The sequence below is a fragment of the Nomascus leucogenys genome, chromosome 10 (genome assembly GCF_006542625.1).
Source record: "Nomascus leucogenys isolate Asia chromosome 10, Asia_NLE_v1, whole genome shotgun sequence".
Lineage (NCBI taxonomy): Eukaryota > Metazoa > Chordata > Mammalia > Primates > Hylobatidae > Nomascus > Nomascus leucogenys.
The window spans coordinates 699,204-713,117 of NC_044390.1; the positions used below are offsets into that span (position 1 = coordinate 699,204).

A 13,914-nucleotide genomic window follows, 5' to 3' on the forward strand; every position below is an offset into this window, starting at 1 on the left:
TACTCTGGATGCTTGTCCATATTTGGGTATAGGCCAGAATTGAAGGCCCAATATGATGTGTCACTTTGACATCTTGTGATAATGGGACAACCTTAAAAGGTGAGTACATGGCTGGGCGCGGTGGCTCACGCTTGTAATCCCAGCACTTTGGGAGGCCGAGGCGGGCGGATCACGAGGTCAGGAGATCGAGACCACGGTGAAACCCCGTCTCTACTAAAAATACAAAAAATTAGCCGGGCGTGGTGGCGGGCGCCTGTAGTCCCAGCTACTCGGAGAGGCTGAGGCAGGAGAATGGCGTGAACCCGGGAGGCGGAGCTTGCAGTGAGCCGAGATCGCGCCACCGCACTCCAGCCTGGGTGACAGAGCGAGACTCCGTCTCAAAAAAAAAAAAAAAAAAAAAAAAAAAGTGAGTACAAATCTCATTCCCACTCTGCTCTCTTGAATAATGTGTCCTAGCCTAACAACCCTTTTTATCAAGGTGATAAGGCAGGGTTCCAGGTTGTTATACTTTGTGGTGGGTTTCAATTCCATCCCTACCAGCAGAGTTATGGAAATAAACCACTGCATATTCCCAAGGGAATCATGGGCCATTATACCCTCTTCATCTTGTGAAATAATTTTATTTGTGGGGGCTGGGTGTGGTGGCCCACCCCTGTAATCTCACTCTCGGAGGCCAAGGCGGGTGGATCACTTGAGACCAGGAGTTCAAGACCAGCCTGGCCAACATGGTGAAACCCCATCTCTACTAAAAAAAAATACAAAAATTAGCTGGGTATAGTGGTGCGTGGCTGTAATCCTGGCTACTTGGGAGGCTGAGGCACGAGAATCACTTGAACCCGGGAGGCGGAGGCTGCAGAGAGCCAAGATCATGCCACTGCACTCCAGCCTGGGTGACAGAGCTAGACTATGTCTCAAAAAAAACCAAAAAAAAAACAAAAAACAAAGTTCTATTTGTGGGGGTGCCAGAGAGAGGTAGATGGTGGGGAAAACTCAGGTGGGGGTGGCCATGGGCATGTGTCTGTGCAGTATAAAGAATGATGTATATTTAGAGAGCAAGTTTGTCTGATGGGCTCAGGCAGCTGCCCTGGGCTTTACATGAGCTTGGATATCGCTATTCAGAAGGGGATGGACCTTTTTATGTCGGGATCTCAGCATGGATACCTATTTGTCCACTTACTGCTTATTGCTGCTGGCAATTGACCAGTGGGCCCATGAAGAGACAAAGGCACCAGTGGACATGGTTTCAACTCTATGTTGGGGACCTTGGGAGGAGGATGGGCAAGTGTGGGTGTGTGGGAGAGGTGGGTTGTGGTACCTCAGCAGAGGGGCTGTTTGTGGTTTCATCTGTCACTATCATAGCAGGGCACTGTGACCTTTGAAGATGTGGCTGTGAACTTTTCCCAGGAGGAGTGGTGTCTCCTTAGTGAGGCTCAGAGGTGCTTGTACCGTGATGTGATGCTAGAGAACCTGGCTCTCATATCCTCGCTGGGTAAGTTGCTCACGCTCACCTTTGTGACCTGAGCTAGTTGCCGTTCACCTGTTTTTCATTGACAGGACTGTCTTTCTCACTTAAGGAGCCGGGACACAGGTTCCTTCTACACTGCTCCGTGTAAGTTGTGTCATTAGTAGGAGTAAGGTGTGTGTATTGCCTTTTCCTCTCCTTAAGCATCTCCAACACCTGCTCTGCTCCAGGCTCCCAGGGAAGGAGTCAGAGTCAGGAGTCTTATTGGCACCTTAATGTATCCACTTTGCCTGCTCTCTGGCTGTCAGGTGACTGTGCAAATCAGTAGCTCTTGTGCGCCCAGGTTCTATTAACGCTTCCTTCCTCTATCTGACAATCCTTCGTGCCTCCTTGCACCAAGAATTGCCTTCACTGACATTGTCACTACCTACATAGACCATAGACTGTGCTTGCAAGACCCTGCTTAGGAATTCTCTTGTAATACTTAGTTTACTCTCCTGTGGGCTGTCAGGTGCTTAGTTGTCTGAGCTAGTGTTGGCTGTTCATCTCTGCTGTCTCTCCCTTCATACTTATATCATCCGGTCCCATGTACCGGGGTGAGATGGAGAGTCCTCTGTGTTTGACAAGATGCGGTTCAATTCAGGCTCATCACGATAGGCTCAAAGGGAGACTGTCCCTCAGGAGTGCCATGCTGGGGGAGGGCATGACTTCAGGGGTTTATCCAAATCATACCAGAAACTATTTATATTTGCCGAGTATTTTTGTGGCAATATGAGTAGGCACACACTATTTGTCTTTTTCTCCCCATTGTTGAGAGTTTCACACTTGTTAGTTCTGTACCTTTTCACTTCTTCTGTGATATTCACCCCAGCACTAATACTCACATCTCTGGACTCCACATCTCACCCATTTTTCTTGTGCTTTCATCTGCAGTTGTCTCTGATATCGGTGTATTGATGACGTATTAGGAAGTGTATGCCCATTGTTTTTTTTTTTTTTTTTTGGAGACGGAGTCTCGCTCTGTCGCCCAGGCTGGAGTGCAGTGGCGCAATCTCGGCTCACTGCAAGCTCCGCCTCCCGGATTCACGCCATTCTCCTGCCTCAGCCTCTCCAAGTAGCTGGGACTACAGGCGCCCGCCACCACGCCCGGCTAATTTTTTGTATTTTTAGTAGAGACGGGGTTTCACCATGTTAGCCAGGACGGTCTCGATCTCCTGACCTCGTGATCCGCCCGCCTTGGCCTCCCAAAGTGCTGGGATTACAAGCGTGAGCCACCGTGCCTGGCAGGAAGTGTATGCCCATTGTTAAACCACCTATGACCACCCTCTGCTGTGTTGTACTCATGTTTTCTTGGTCTTGACATATGCTTCTATGTGTATTTTTTTATTTTTTTTATTTTTATTTTTTGAGATGGAGTTTCGCTCTTGTTGCCCAAGCTGGAGTGCAATGGCACAATCTTGGCTCAGTGCAACCTCTGTTTCCCAGGTTGAAGTGATTTTCCTGCCTCAGCCTCCCAAGTGGCTGGGATTACAGGCCTGTGCCACCACGCCTGGCTAATTTTTTGTATTTTTAGTAGACACGGGGTTTCACCTTGTTAGCCAGGCTGGTCTCCAACTACTGACCTCAGGTTATCCACCTGCCTCGGCCTTGCAAAGTGCTGGGATTACAGGCGTGAGCCACTGCGCCCAGTCCATATGCTTCTACATAGCACTCACATGTCATTAGGAGATAAGGTCCCATACACAACTTGTGTTTAGAGGAAGGCGCTGTGGACCCTGCCTCTACTCCCTGTGTTGCATGTATGCTTGTGCTGTTTACATCATGAAGCCTCCTGGATTCTGTGACCTTTATAACCCAGTAATGCTACGCAGCTCATTCTTCTTTTTATTATTATTATTATTATTATTATTATTATTATTATTTTTTGAGATGGAGTCTCACTTTGTTATCCAGGCTGCAGTGCAGTGGTGCAGTCATGGCTCAATGCAAACCTCCACCTCCCGGGTTCAAATTATTCTCCTGCCTCAGCCTCCCGAGTAGCTGGGGTTACAGGTGCCCACCACCACATCCAGCTAATTTTTGTATTTTTAGTAGAGATGGGGTTTCACCATGTTGGTCACGCTGGTCTCGAACTTCTGACCTCAGGTGATCCACCCGCCTCAGCCTCCCAAAGTGCTGGGATTACAGGCGTGAGCCACCACACCTGGCCAGCAGCCCCATCTTCAACTTGAAGCCAACATTGTGTTCCTGCAAATATTTCTATAGAGTAATTTCTCAATTTGTGAGACGTAATTGTGGGTGGGCTGTGCCTTCCCGTCAGAGGTACTTTGCACTTGACCAGCATTTTCTTGGTTTCAGGTTGTTGGTGTGGATCAAAAGATGAGGAGGCACCATGTAAGCAGATAATTTCTGTACAAAGAGAGTCTCAGAGCAGGACTCCTAGGGCAGGTGTTTCTCCTAAGAAGGCTCACCCCTGTGAAATGTGTGGCCTCATCTTAAGGGATGTTTTTCACTTTGCTGACCACCAGGAAACTCATCACAAGCAGAAGCTGAACAGGAGTGGAGCATATGGAAAAAACTTGGATGACACTGCAAACCTTCATCAGCGCCAGAAGCAGTATATTGGAGAGAAATCCTACAGAAAGAGTGTCAGAGAAGCGTCATTTTTAAAGAAATGTAAGCTTAGGGTGTCACAGGAGCCATTTGTTTTCCACGAGTTTGGGGAGGACGTTCTGCCCAGTTCAGGATTGTGCCAAGAAGAAGCTTCTTACCCTGTAGAGAAGACAGACAGTGAAACTATGCATGACCCACCCTTTCAGGGGGGAAAAACTAATTACAGGTGTGGAAAACACACAAAAGCCTTCAGCACCAAGCACTCAGTTATTCCACACCAGAAACTTTTCACTAGAGATGGATGTTATATGTGCAGTGATTGTGGAAAATCCTTTAGCAGATATGTCAGCTTCAGTAATCATCAGCGAGATCACACTGGAAAAGGACCTTATGAGTGTGGAGAGTGTGGGAAATCTTATAGTCGAAAGAGCAGCCTCATTCAACATCAGCGAGTTCACACTGGAAAGACAGCTTATCCCTGTGAAGAATGTGGGAAATCTTTTAGTCAGAAGGGCAGCCTTATTAGCCATCAGCGTGTTCACACTGGAGAAGGGCCTTATGAGTGTGGAGAATGTGGGAAATCTTTTCATCAAAAGGGTAACCTCATTCAACATCAGCGAGGTCACACTGGAGAGACAGCTTATCACTGTGGGGAATGTGGGAAATCTTTTCGTCAGAAGTTCTGCTTTATTAACCATCAGCGTGTTCACACTGGAGAAAGGCCTTACAAGTGTGGAGAATGTGGGAAATCTTTTGGTCAAAAGGGCAACCTTGTTCAACATCAGCGAGGTCACACTGGAGAAAGGCCCTATGAGTGCAGGGAATGTGGGAAATCATTTAGGTACAGATCTCACCTCACTGAACACCAGAGACTTCACACTGGGGAAAGACCTTACAATTGTAGGGAATGTGGGAAATTATTTAACAGGAAGTATCATCTTCTTGTTCATGAGAGAGTTCACACTGGAGAAAGGCCATATGCGTGTGAGGTATGTGGGAAATTATTTGGTAATAAGAACTGTGTGACCATACATCAGAGGATTCACACTGGAGAAAGGCCATATGAATGCAGTGAATGTGGGAAATCATTTCTTTCCAGCTCTGCACTTCATGTTCATAAAAGAGTTCATTCTGGACAAAAACCTTATAAGTGCAGTGAATGTGGGAAATCCTTTGCTGAATGTTCCAGTCTCATTAAACACAGGAGAATTCACACTGGAGAAAGGCCTTATGAATGCACCAAATGTGGAAAAACATTTCAGCGAAGCTCTACCCTCCTTCATCATCAGAGTTCACACAGGAGAAAGGCCTTATGAGTGCAGTGAATATGGGAAATCCTTTGCTGAAACATCCAGACTCATTAAACACAGGAGAGTTCATACTGGAGAAAGGCCTCATGACTGCTGTCAACGTGGAAAACATCAGAATGTCTGCTCTCCTTGGTCTTAAAAGACTTCGCATTGGAACGGAGTCTCATTCTGTCACCCAGGCTGGAGTGCAGTGGTGCAATCTTGGCTCACTGCAACTTGGGCCTCCCAGGTTCAAGTGATTCTCCTACCTCAGCCTCCCAGGGAGCTGAGATTATGGGTACACAACACCACGCCTGGCCAAATACTTGGTTTTCAGTACCACAAGAGCTATGAGCTGGTTATCCACTTCATGTGGAATCATGTGTCCCCAAGTGACAATACGTATAGATTGCCGGGCAGTGAAACAGTTAAGATGCCACCATAGCTTGCTTTCTTTTCAACATCTTTCTAAGATTACCTTACTATTTCTTTTGTTCCAAGTTTGTATTTCCTCAGAGTTTTCACATATGGAAAGGATACACACTTTGTAGAAACAAGAACTTTATGTTATCCAAGTTCTAGGATAGCCATGAGCTCCAATTATCTCAGAGCTCTGAGTCCTCTACTCAATACCCATTGAGATTTATGTGTTCTGAGGCTTTTGTCTTCTAGCTACTTATGTCATTCTCCATGGGTAACGTCATTCATCCACATTAGCTAATTTCCTCACTCCAAGCTCTTTTCTAGAGATAATCTCCAGTCCCTGTGCAGAAACTGTCATTGCACTTTCTGCGGAAATGGTAGTTTCTTGCCAGCAAGGTGAGATTATGGAATCCAGAATCTTTTTTCAGGGGCCACATGCCCATTTCCCCACTTGCATGAATGTTGACACTGCAGCCACAGTTATGGCAGTAAATGTGAATTTGGCAAGTAACCACCTTTCCCAGGGAAACGTCCCAATCAGAAGAATATTATCTGGGACACCGATACTGATAGGGAGATGGGACATTCTGAGGGACCTAGAGGCAGGGTGCCACCTCCTCAGCTTCCCTGAGGGCTGCCTAGAATCTCTCTGTTTCCTCTCACTGAATTATTCTTTCTCTTATGGCTGAACAAACACATGGAACCTCACAAAGTCCATTGTAAGGGCTTTATCTTTGTGAAGTGAAGAACATGAAGACAGTTTGAATCAGTTATTGAATGGACACTTAATGTCTTTATAACTTTTTTAGATATGTGTTTGTGTTTTTTGGGGAGCATAATTTGCAAATGGAATCTCTGTTATTTTACTAAGGTGCTTCATGGATACAAGAGTTAAAACTTCCTCTCCCATTTAGTGAAACAAAAGGTTAAGAAATGTGGATAAAGCTTGTAAGTTAGAAATGGCAAGATAATCAACTATATGAAGAATCTCAGCTGGGTGTTTTGGCCCAGGCCTGTAATCCCAGCACTTTGGGAGGTTGGGATGGGTGGCTTACAAGGTCAGGAGTTCAAGACCACCCTGGCCAATATGGTGAAACCCTGTCTCTACTAAAAATACAAAAATTACCCAAGCACAGTGGTGGGTGTCTGTAGTCACGGCTACTTGGGAGGCTGAGGCAGGAGAATTCATTAAACCTGGGAGGCGGAGGTTGCAGTGCGCCAAGATCGCACCACTGCACTCCAGCCTGGTGACAGAGTGAGACTCCATCTCAAAAAAAAGAATCTCAATCCCTAAATGTTACCTTTTATAACAGCAGGTTATATGGGCTTAGATATTATCCCTAAAAAAAAATTTTTTTTTTTTTTTTTTGAGACAGAGTCTCACTCGGTCACCCATGCTGAAGTGCAATGGCATGGTCTTGGCTCACTGCAACCTCCGCCTCCCAGGTTCAAGTGTTTCTCTTGCCTCAGCTTCCTGAGTAGCTGGACCTATAGGTTCCCACCACCACACCCAGCTAATTTTTGTATTTTTAGTAGAGATGGGCTTTCACTACATTAGCCAGGGTGGTCTCAAGCTCCTGACCTCATGATCCATCCCCCTCAGCCTCCTAAAGTGCTGGGATTACAGGCATCTGCCACCGCACTCGGCTTATCCCTAGAAATCCTGTGATAGCATGATGTATAGGCACCTAGAGGCATGGCACTTGAGAAGTGTGAATAAAAGATTGTAAGTTACAAATAGGAAGGTACAATCAGATGTTAACAGTCTCAACCCCTAAATGTCACCTTGTATTACAGCATGTTATATAAGCACATATAGGTACATATATGAAATAGTGATACTTCATTCTCAGTAATATTTTTCATCCTTCTCACTGGAAAGATCTTTGATGATTTTTAATCAACATAGGAGTTTCAATGATATCTAGAAGTTTAAAAGGGCTTGTTCAAGCAAATTATGACCATAAACACTGAAGAGTATGTGTCTGTCTCTTGTGGTGTAAATTTTTATTTTATTACACCCAATTATGTTCCCACAAAACCTTTATAATTGGGAAATTAAGGAGCCTTCCTCAGAAACGGAGGTTGCAATCAGCTGAGATGGTACAGCTGCACTCCAGCCTGGGCAACAGTGAGACCCTGCCTCAAAAAAACCAAAACTTTATTTTCTTCATAAACTACTGTTTATATAGGCAAAACTTTCAGTACTAAGCAATTTTAGTCTCTGCATGCTCTTGTCTTGAATTAATACTTTTGTTAATTCTCTTATGAAGTTAAATCTTCCTGCTTGTATGCAACTTATATGTTGAAATTTTTTGTACAAAAGATTCATACATCTTTCCTGTTTGAAATTATTTTACCGTGCTTCATCAATCTAATGTTTGTTATTTTTATTACACCAGTAATTTCCTCATTGTATTGAATCTTAAAGTGGCATAGAAATTGATATGTACCAGAAATGTTTAGCCAGTTGGTGTGTATTTGATGTAGCAATTTTTTCCTTTGAATCACATACGCTAAGAGAAGTAACTTCCTCTTGCTAACCTCTACTTTGCCTAAGTGATGAATTAATCCTCTTTAGATGATTATAGTTAACTTTTCAACACTTAGCAAGAAAGAATCTATGAAGAAGAACTATAAATCTGTAAAAAAGAACTTTCCCAGCTGGGCGCGGTGGCTTTCGTTCAACGCTTCTTGGCCTTTTGGCTAAGATCAAGTGTGAGACGCAGTTTCACTCTTACTGCCCAGGCTGGAGTGCAATGGTGAAATATCAGCTCACCGCAACCTCCGCCTCCCAGGTTCCAACGATTCTCCTGCCTCAGCCTCCAGAGTAGCTGGGATTACAGGCAACCGCCACCACACCTGGCTACTTTTTTATATTTTTAGTAGAGACAGGGTTTCACCCTGTTGGTCAGGCTGGACTCGAACTCCTGACCTCAGGTGATCCACATGCCTCAGCCTCCCAAAGTGCTGGGATTACAGGCATGAGCCACTGCACCCAGCCCCCAGCATCATTTTCTTCAGAGAACATTTGAGGATTCTTCATGATGGCTGGGCTTTTTTTTTGAGACGGAGTTTCACTCTTGTTGCCCAGGCTGGAGTGCAATAGCACAATCTTGGCTCACCACAACTTCTGCCTCCCGGGTTCAAGCAATTCTGCCTCAGCCTCCCGAGTAGCTGGGATTATAGGCATGCACAATCACGCCTGGCTAATTTTGTATTTTTAGTAGAGACGAGGTTTCTCCATGTTGATCAAGCTAGTCAGGAACGCCTGAACTCAGGTGATCCGCCTGCCTTGGTCTCCCAAAGTGCTGGGATTACAGGTGTGGGCCACCATGCCTGGCAATGCCTGGGCTTATATTGGGTGTTGTCTACAAACAGCACCTTCAATTTAAACTGTCAATTAAAGTTCTTAAGATTTAGGAAGGCCGGGCGCGGTGGCTCACGCTTGTAATCCCAGCACTTTGGGAGGCCGAGGCGGGTGGATCACGAGGTCAGGAGCTCGAGACCACGGTGAAACCCTGTCTCTACTAAAAATGCAAAAAAATTAGCCGGGCGTGGTGGCGGGCGCCTGTAGTCCCAGCTACTCGGAGAGGCTAAGGAGAATGGCGTGAACCCGGGAGGCGGAGCTTGCAGTAAGCCGAGATCGCGCCACTGCACTCCAGCCTGGGTGACAGAGCGAGACTCCGTCTCAAAAAAAAAAAAAAAAAAAGATTTAGGAAGTGATGGAGCTTGGAAAGTTATGAGATTACAAAATCCCTGAAAGTCCATTAGAAAAACCACAAGAGGGGGGAGGGGGGAGGGACAGCATTAGGAGTTATACCTAATGCTAAATGACGAGTTAATGGGTGCAGGAAATCAACATGGCACATGGATACATATGTAACAAACCTGCACATTGTGCACATGTACCCTAAAACCTAAAGTATAATAAAAAAAAAAAAAGAAAAACCACAAGATGAAAAAAATATAAACCAGGCCATGAAGCTTCAGAGGTCCCTGCTGGCCCAGGGACAGATACCTGCAGTGTCCAGCATCGCAGTGAACATGATCTGCTTTCAAAGGGAGGGGCTTAAAGCGAGGGTGTTGTGGGACTGGTGGAGGCAAAGTGTTGGAGTGATCAGACCCAACGCCAGGTAATTGGGGCTACGAAGTCCGGCAGAGTCAAAGGAATGAGACAAGACAAGAGTACATAGGGTGGGTCCCAGGTGCCAACACCAGTATGGAGGCTGCAAAGGCCCTGAGCTCTGGGAGCCCGCAGTATTTATTGGGAATCAAACGCAGGTGGAGAGGACGTGCGGCTGTGGGGGTAGACAGGTGAGGACCTGGGGGTAGAAAGCGGTGCATCAAGCGTAGCTGTGATGGCTTAGCATATGCTCTGCTACTTGAGATAAGGGAGAACAGGTTCTTCTAATTCAAGATACAATCAATTTATGATCTTGGGAGAACGAAGTGCAACGGGTCAGCGAGTCTGGACACATTCCAAAGGCTACAAGGGGTTTTATGCCCTGAGCCCTGGGTTCTCTCCAAGCCACAAGGGGTTTTATATCCTGGGCTTAGATTGTAGTGCAGCAGGGCAGCCTTCCACCCTTTGGCACAGAGTTTGGTGTTCCAAAGGTCATGAGGGGTTTTAGACCCTGGACCCAGGACATGTTCCAAGACTCTTTTACATTATATCAGACAAACGAGCCCTGCCTCAGCTCTTCTGCCAACATGTCTCCCTTTTTTGTCCTGCAAAACCGCCACAGCTATCATTGCTTGTTCTCAGCATCGGCTTTCTCTCCAGAAGCGGCTTTTGCATCTGTAGACTAAAAGGAGACAGCACAAGCACATAATTATTAGAACAAAATTTACAAGTGTAGGGTTTCCAGTGGTCTTAATCCATTTAAGAGGATTGATTGCAGACAACCCATTGGCTGCCTTGCTTAAAATATCAGTTCCAGAGAGCAGGGCTAAGTGAGCCTGAGAGGCTTCAAAAACCTGCTCTTTTAGTTTTACAATATCGAGGGTGAGATTTTCCTCTCTGCCCACTAGATGGCATTTAATTCTTTCCCATTGGTGTTCTGTTTCATTCTAACTATGAGGAGTAATGCAAAAATCTGATGTATTCCAGTCACATTGCATTTGAATTCTAGTTTCTAAACGTATGATGCAATCCCCCATCCAAGTTACTGTCTGACGGAGATCATTAATTTGACTAACTATATTTTGATCTATTTGGGCTTGAGAGTTCCATAATTTCATAGAATTCTTTTTGCATTTATCAACAAATTCAACTGTTTGCACAGATGAGTGTAAAGCCACACTAGCTACTGCAGCAGTAGTGGTAATCGCAATGAGGCCAATTATAGCAAATATAAGAGCAACTATAAATCTTTTTGAACAGGATAAGAGTTTTTTAAGGATGTCAGTTATAATGTGAATGGATGGTGATGCCTCCCATGGTCTATTTAGAGACACAGGGATCCAAACTCCTTCTGTGCCTCTAATTAACAAGATAGTTTGATTTTTATCAAGATTGCGTTAAAGCAAGTAAACAAACGACATTCCTGGCAGGTGATAAAACGGGTATTTATGTCAACAGTAATATTTCCGGCCGGGTGCGGTGGCTCACACCTGTAATCCCAGCACTTTGGGAGGCCGAGGCAGGTGGATCACGAGGTCAGAAGATCAAGACCATCCTGGCTAACACGGTGAAACTCCGTCTCTACTAAAAAAAAATAAAAAATAGGGCTGGGCGCGGTGGCTCACGCTTGTAATCCCAGCACTTTGGGAGGCCGAGGCGGGCGGATCACGAGGTCAGGAGATCGAGACCATGGTGAAACCCCGTCTCTACTAAAAAAAAAAAAATACAAAAAAGTTAGCCGGGCGTGGTGGTGGGTGCCTGTAGTCCCAGCTACTCGGAGAGGCTGAGGCAGGAGAATGGCGAGAACCCGGGAGGCGGAGCTTGCAGTGAGCCGAGATTGCGCCACTGCACTCCAGCCTGGGCGACAGAGCGAGACTCCATCTCAAAAAAATAAATAAATAAAATAAAAATAAATAAAGAACCACAAAAAAATCAGCCGGGCGTGGTGGTGGGCACCTGTACTCCCAGCTACTCGGGAGGCCGAGGCAGGAGAATGGCGTGAACTCGGGAAGCGGAGCTTGCAGTAAGCCAAGATCGCGCCACTGCACTCCAGCCTGGGCAACAGAGCGAGACTCCGTCTCAAAAAAAAAAAAGTAATATTTCCTATTGCTAACATAAAAGGTGGTCGGACACAACTTTGAATCCAAAAGGTCCTGTTAGAAAGAAAAGAGAACATATTTATCTTTACCTCCCTCCCCTTTATACTTATTATATTTACCCTCCCAAATTTTGATTGAACTTTGAGCCATAGCTAATTTCCATAATTCTGAATGTTCCTGTCCTATGGCAGGAGATATCATTTTTGGACTAGGGGTGACAATGCCAGCAGGGCTCCATATAATAGGGACATCAGCTTCCGTCTGAATATACTGTGTATGGTTCTCTTTCCAACGATTCCATCAGCTTATTTTATAAGTAGGCCCTCCGGCGCAATTTTTCTTAAAAATCCCCCTAGGGGATCAATCAATGATGATTCCATGGGAATTATTTTGTAGCACCCCAGCCTTACTTGCTACACAATTTTCCCAATGCCAAGCATCCACACCTTCAAAGCAAACTCTATTTTGTTTACATTCGAGTTTGTCTGGACGGAACTGCCGAGTTTTAGGGCTGGAATGGTTATATTTTAAACTTTGCCCTGAAATCGTATATAAGTAGCCTGTGATTTATTTTTTCCAGGGATTTCTGCCAAACATACTTGTGTGCCAATTTGTAAGCATCTAGCAGCAGGTCCTAGGCATATTGGAGGATATTTATATCCTATTGATATATTCATTTTCATCCCTTCCTCATTAGGATGCATTGGCCCTCTGTTATCTGTGGGCTCAGGCGTCGAGGTACTGTCATTGTTGTACACCTTAATAATAGGGTCCATCCAACTTACAGACCTAATGAAAGGAGGAAATGGGACATATGTCCAATAAGTAAAATTTTGAGTTGCTCCTACAGTACGGAGGCTTACCGCCACAGTAAGTACCACCATCATAGCCACCATTAGGTTATTAGTTGTTTTTGGTTTGTTCTGTGCTCTCAGATTGTCCTCTGCCATCTGTGCCAGTTTCTTGATTTGTCCCCATGTTGGGGGGTCTGCCTGGCGAGTATTCTTGGTCTTTTCCTTTGTCTCTGAGATGTTCATTCGTGCCATCACTCGTATCAGGAGTTCTGGCTCTTCCCAGAGTCCTCTCTTCCTGGTGTGGCTCATGATAGATCTTCGGCTGTTTGGTGGGCACCTACACAGGCATCTGATTGTCAGTTGGAGAGACACAAGCAAATCCTCTTCCCCATGCAATTATTTTTCCTTTTTCCCAACTCTTTGTATGTGCATCCCTCCACCGTATATCTTGTCTGGCACTTTTATTTTCCTTTTGTCCTGTTAAGTGTTGTTCAGCTGCTGTCATGGGTTGATCCTTTTGTAAATTAAAAAAATTTAATGTTAATAAAGCGAGGTGTAATTGTATATGTAGGGTTTTATATACCTGGTCTCCCTCTTTCTGTTTTTGTAACTGAGTTTTTAAGGTACAATGAGCTCTTTCAACTATTTCTTGTCCTTGTGAGTTATGTGGAATACCTGTAGTATTCCATAGAAATGATGTAATCTTTCGATCAGCAGTAATATTTCACTGCTGATAAAATGCAGCCATGGCTTTGCTGCAATACCCTGGGCCATTACAAGTTTTGTTTTTGTCTGGGATTCTCATAACTGCAAAGCAAGAAAAAAGGTTTTTTAACATGAGCTGTAGCTTCCCCTGTTTGATATGTGGCCCAGATAAAATGTGAATAAGTATCTACTGAAACATGAACAAAGGACAATTTTCCAAAGGTGGGAATGTGTGTTATGTCCATCTGACGGATGGAATTTGGAGATAGACCTCTAGGGTTAACTCCTGCTCCCTGATGTGGCAGATGCAGGACTTCACAGGCAGAGAAGTGTTTTACAATCTCCTTAGCCTGCTTCCAGGATAAGCTGTATCTTTTTCTGAGGCCTGCAGCATTAAGATGGA

At 45.0% G+C, this 13,914-nt stretch overlaps 1 protein-coding gene across 1 annotated transcript; it reads left to right on the plus strand.

Moving 5' to 3' along the window:
* The first annotated feature begins 1,153 nt into the window (after positions 1-1,153).
* LOC100598299 (zinc finger protein 417) lies at positions 1,154-6,894 on the plus strand. Its single transcript, XM_030819924.1, has 3 exons — positions 1,154-1,240; positions 1,360-1,489; positions 3,821-6,894. The coding sequence occupies exons 1-3, from the start codon at positions 1,154-1,156 to the stop codon at positions 5,389-5,391; spliced, it is 1,788 nt and encodes a 595-aa protein (XP_030675784.1). The 3' UTR covers positions 5,392-6,894.
* Positions 6,895-13,914: the final 7,020 nt, after the last annotated feature.

Bases quoted from the DNA above. Each gene is read 5' to 3' on its own strand.
- LOC100598299 (XM_030819924.1), top strand. From the start codon at position 1,154: ATGGATACCTATTTGTCCACTTACTGCTTATTGCTGCTGGCAATTGAC. The intron at 1,241-1,359 runs GTTTCAACTCTA...TCACTATCATAG, and splicing joins CAAAGGCACCAGTGGACATG to CAGGGCACTGTGACCTTTGA. The intron at 1,490-3,820 runs GTAAGTTGCTCA...TCTTGGTTTCAG, and splicing joins GGCTCTCATATCCTCGCTGG to GTTGTTGGTGTGGATCAAAA.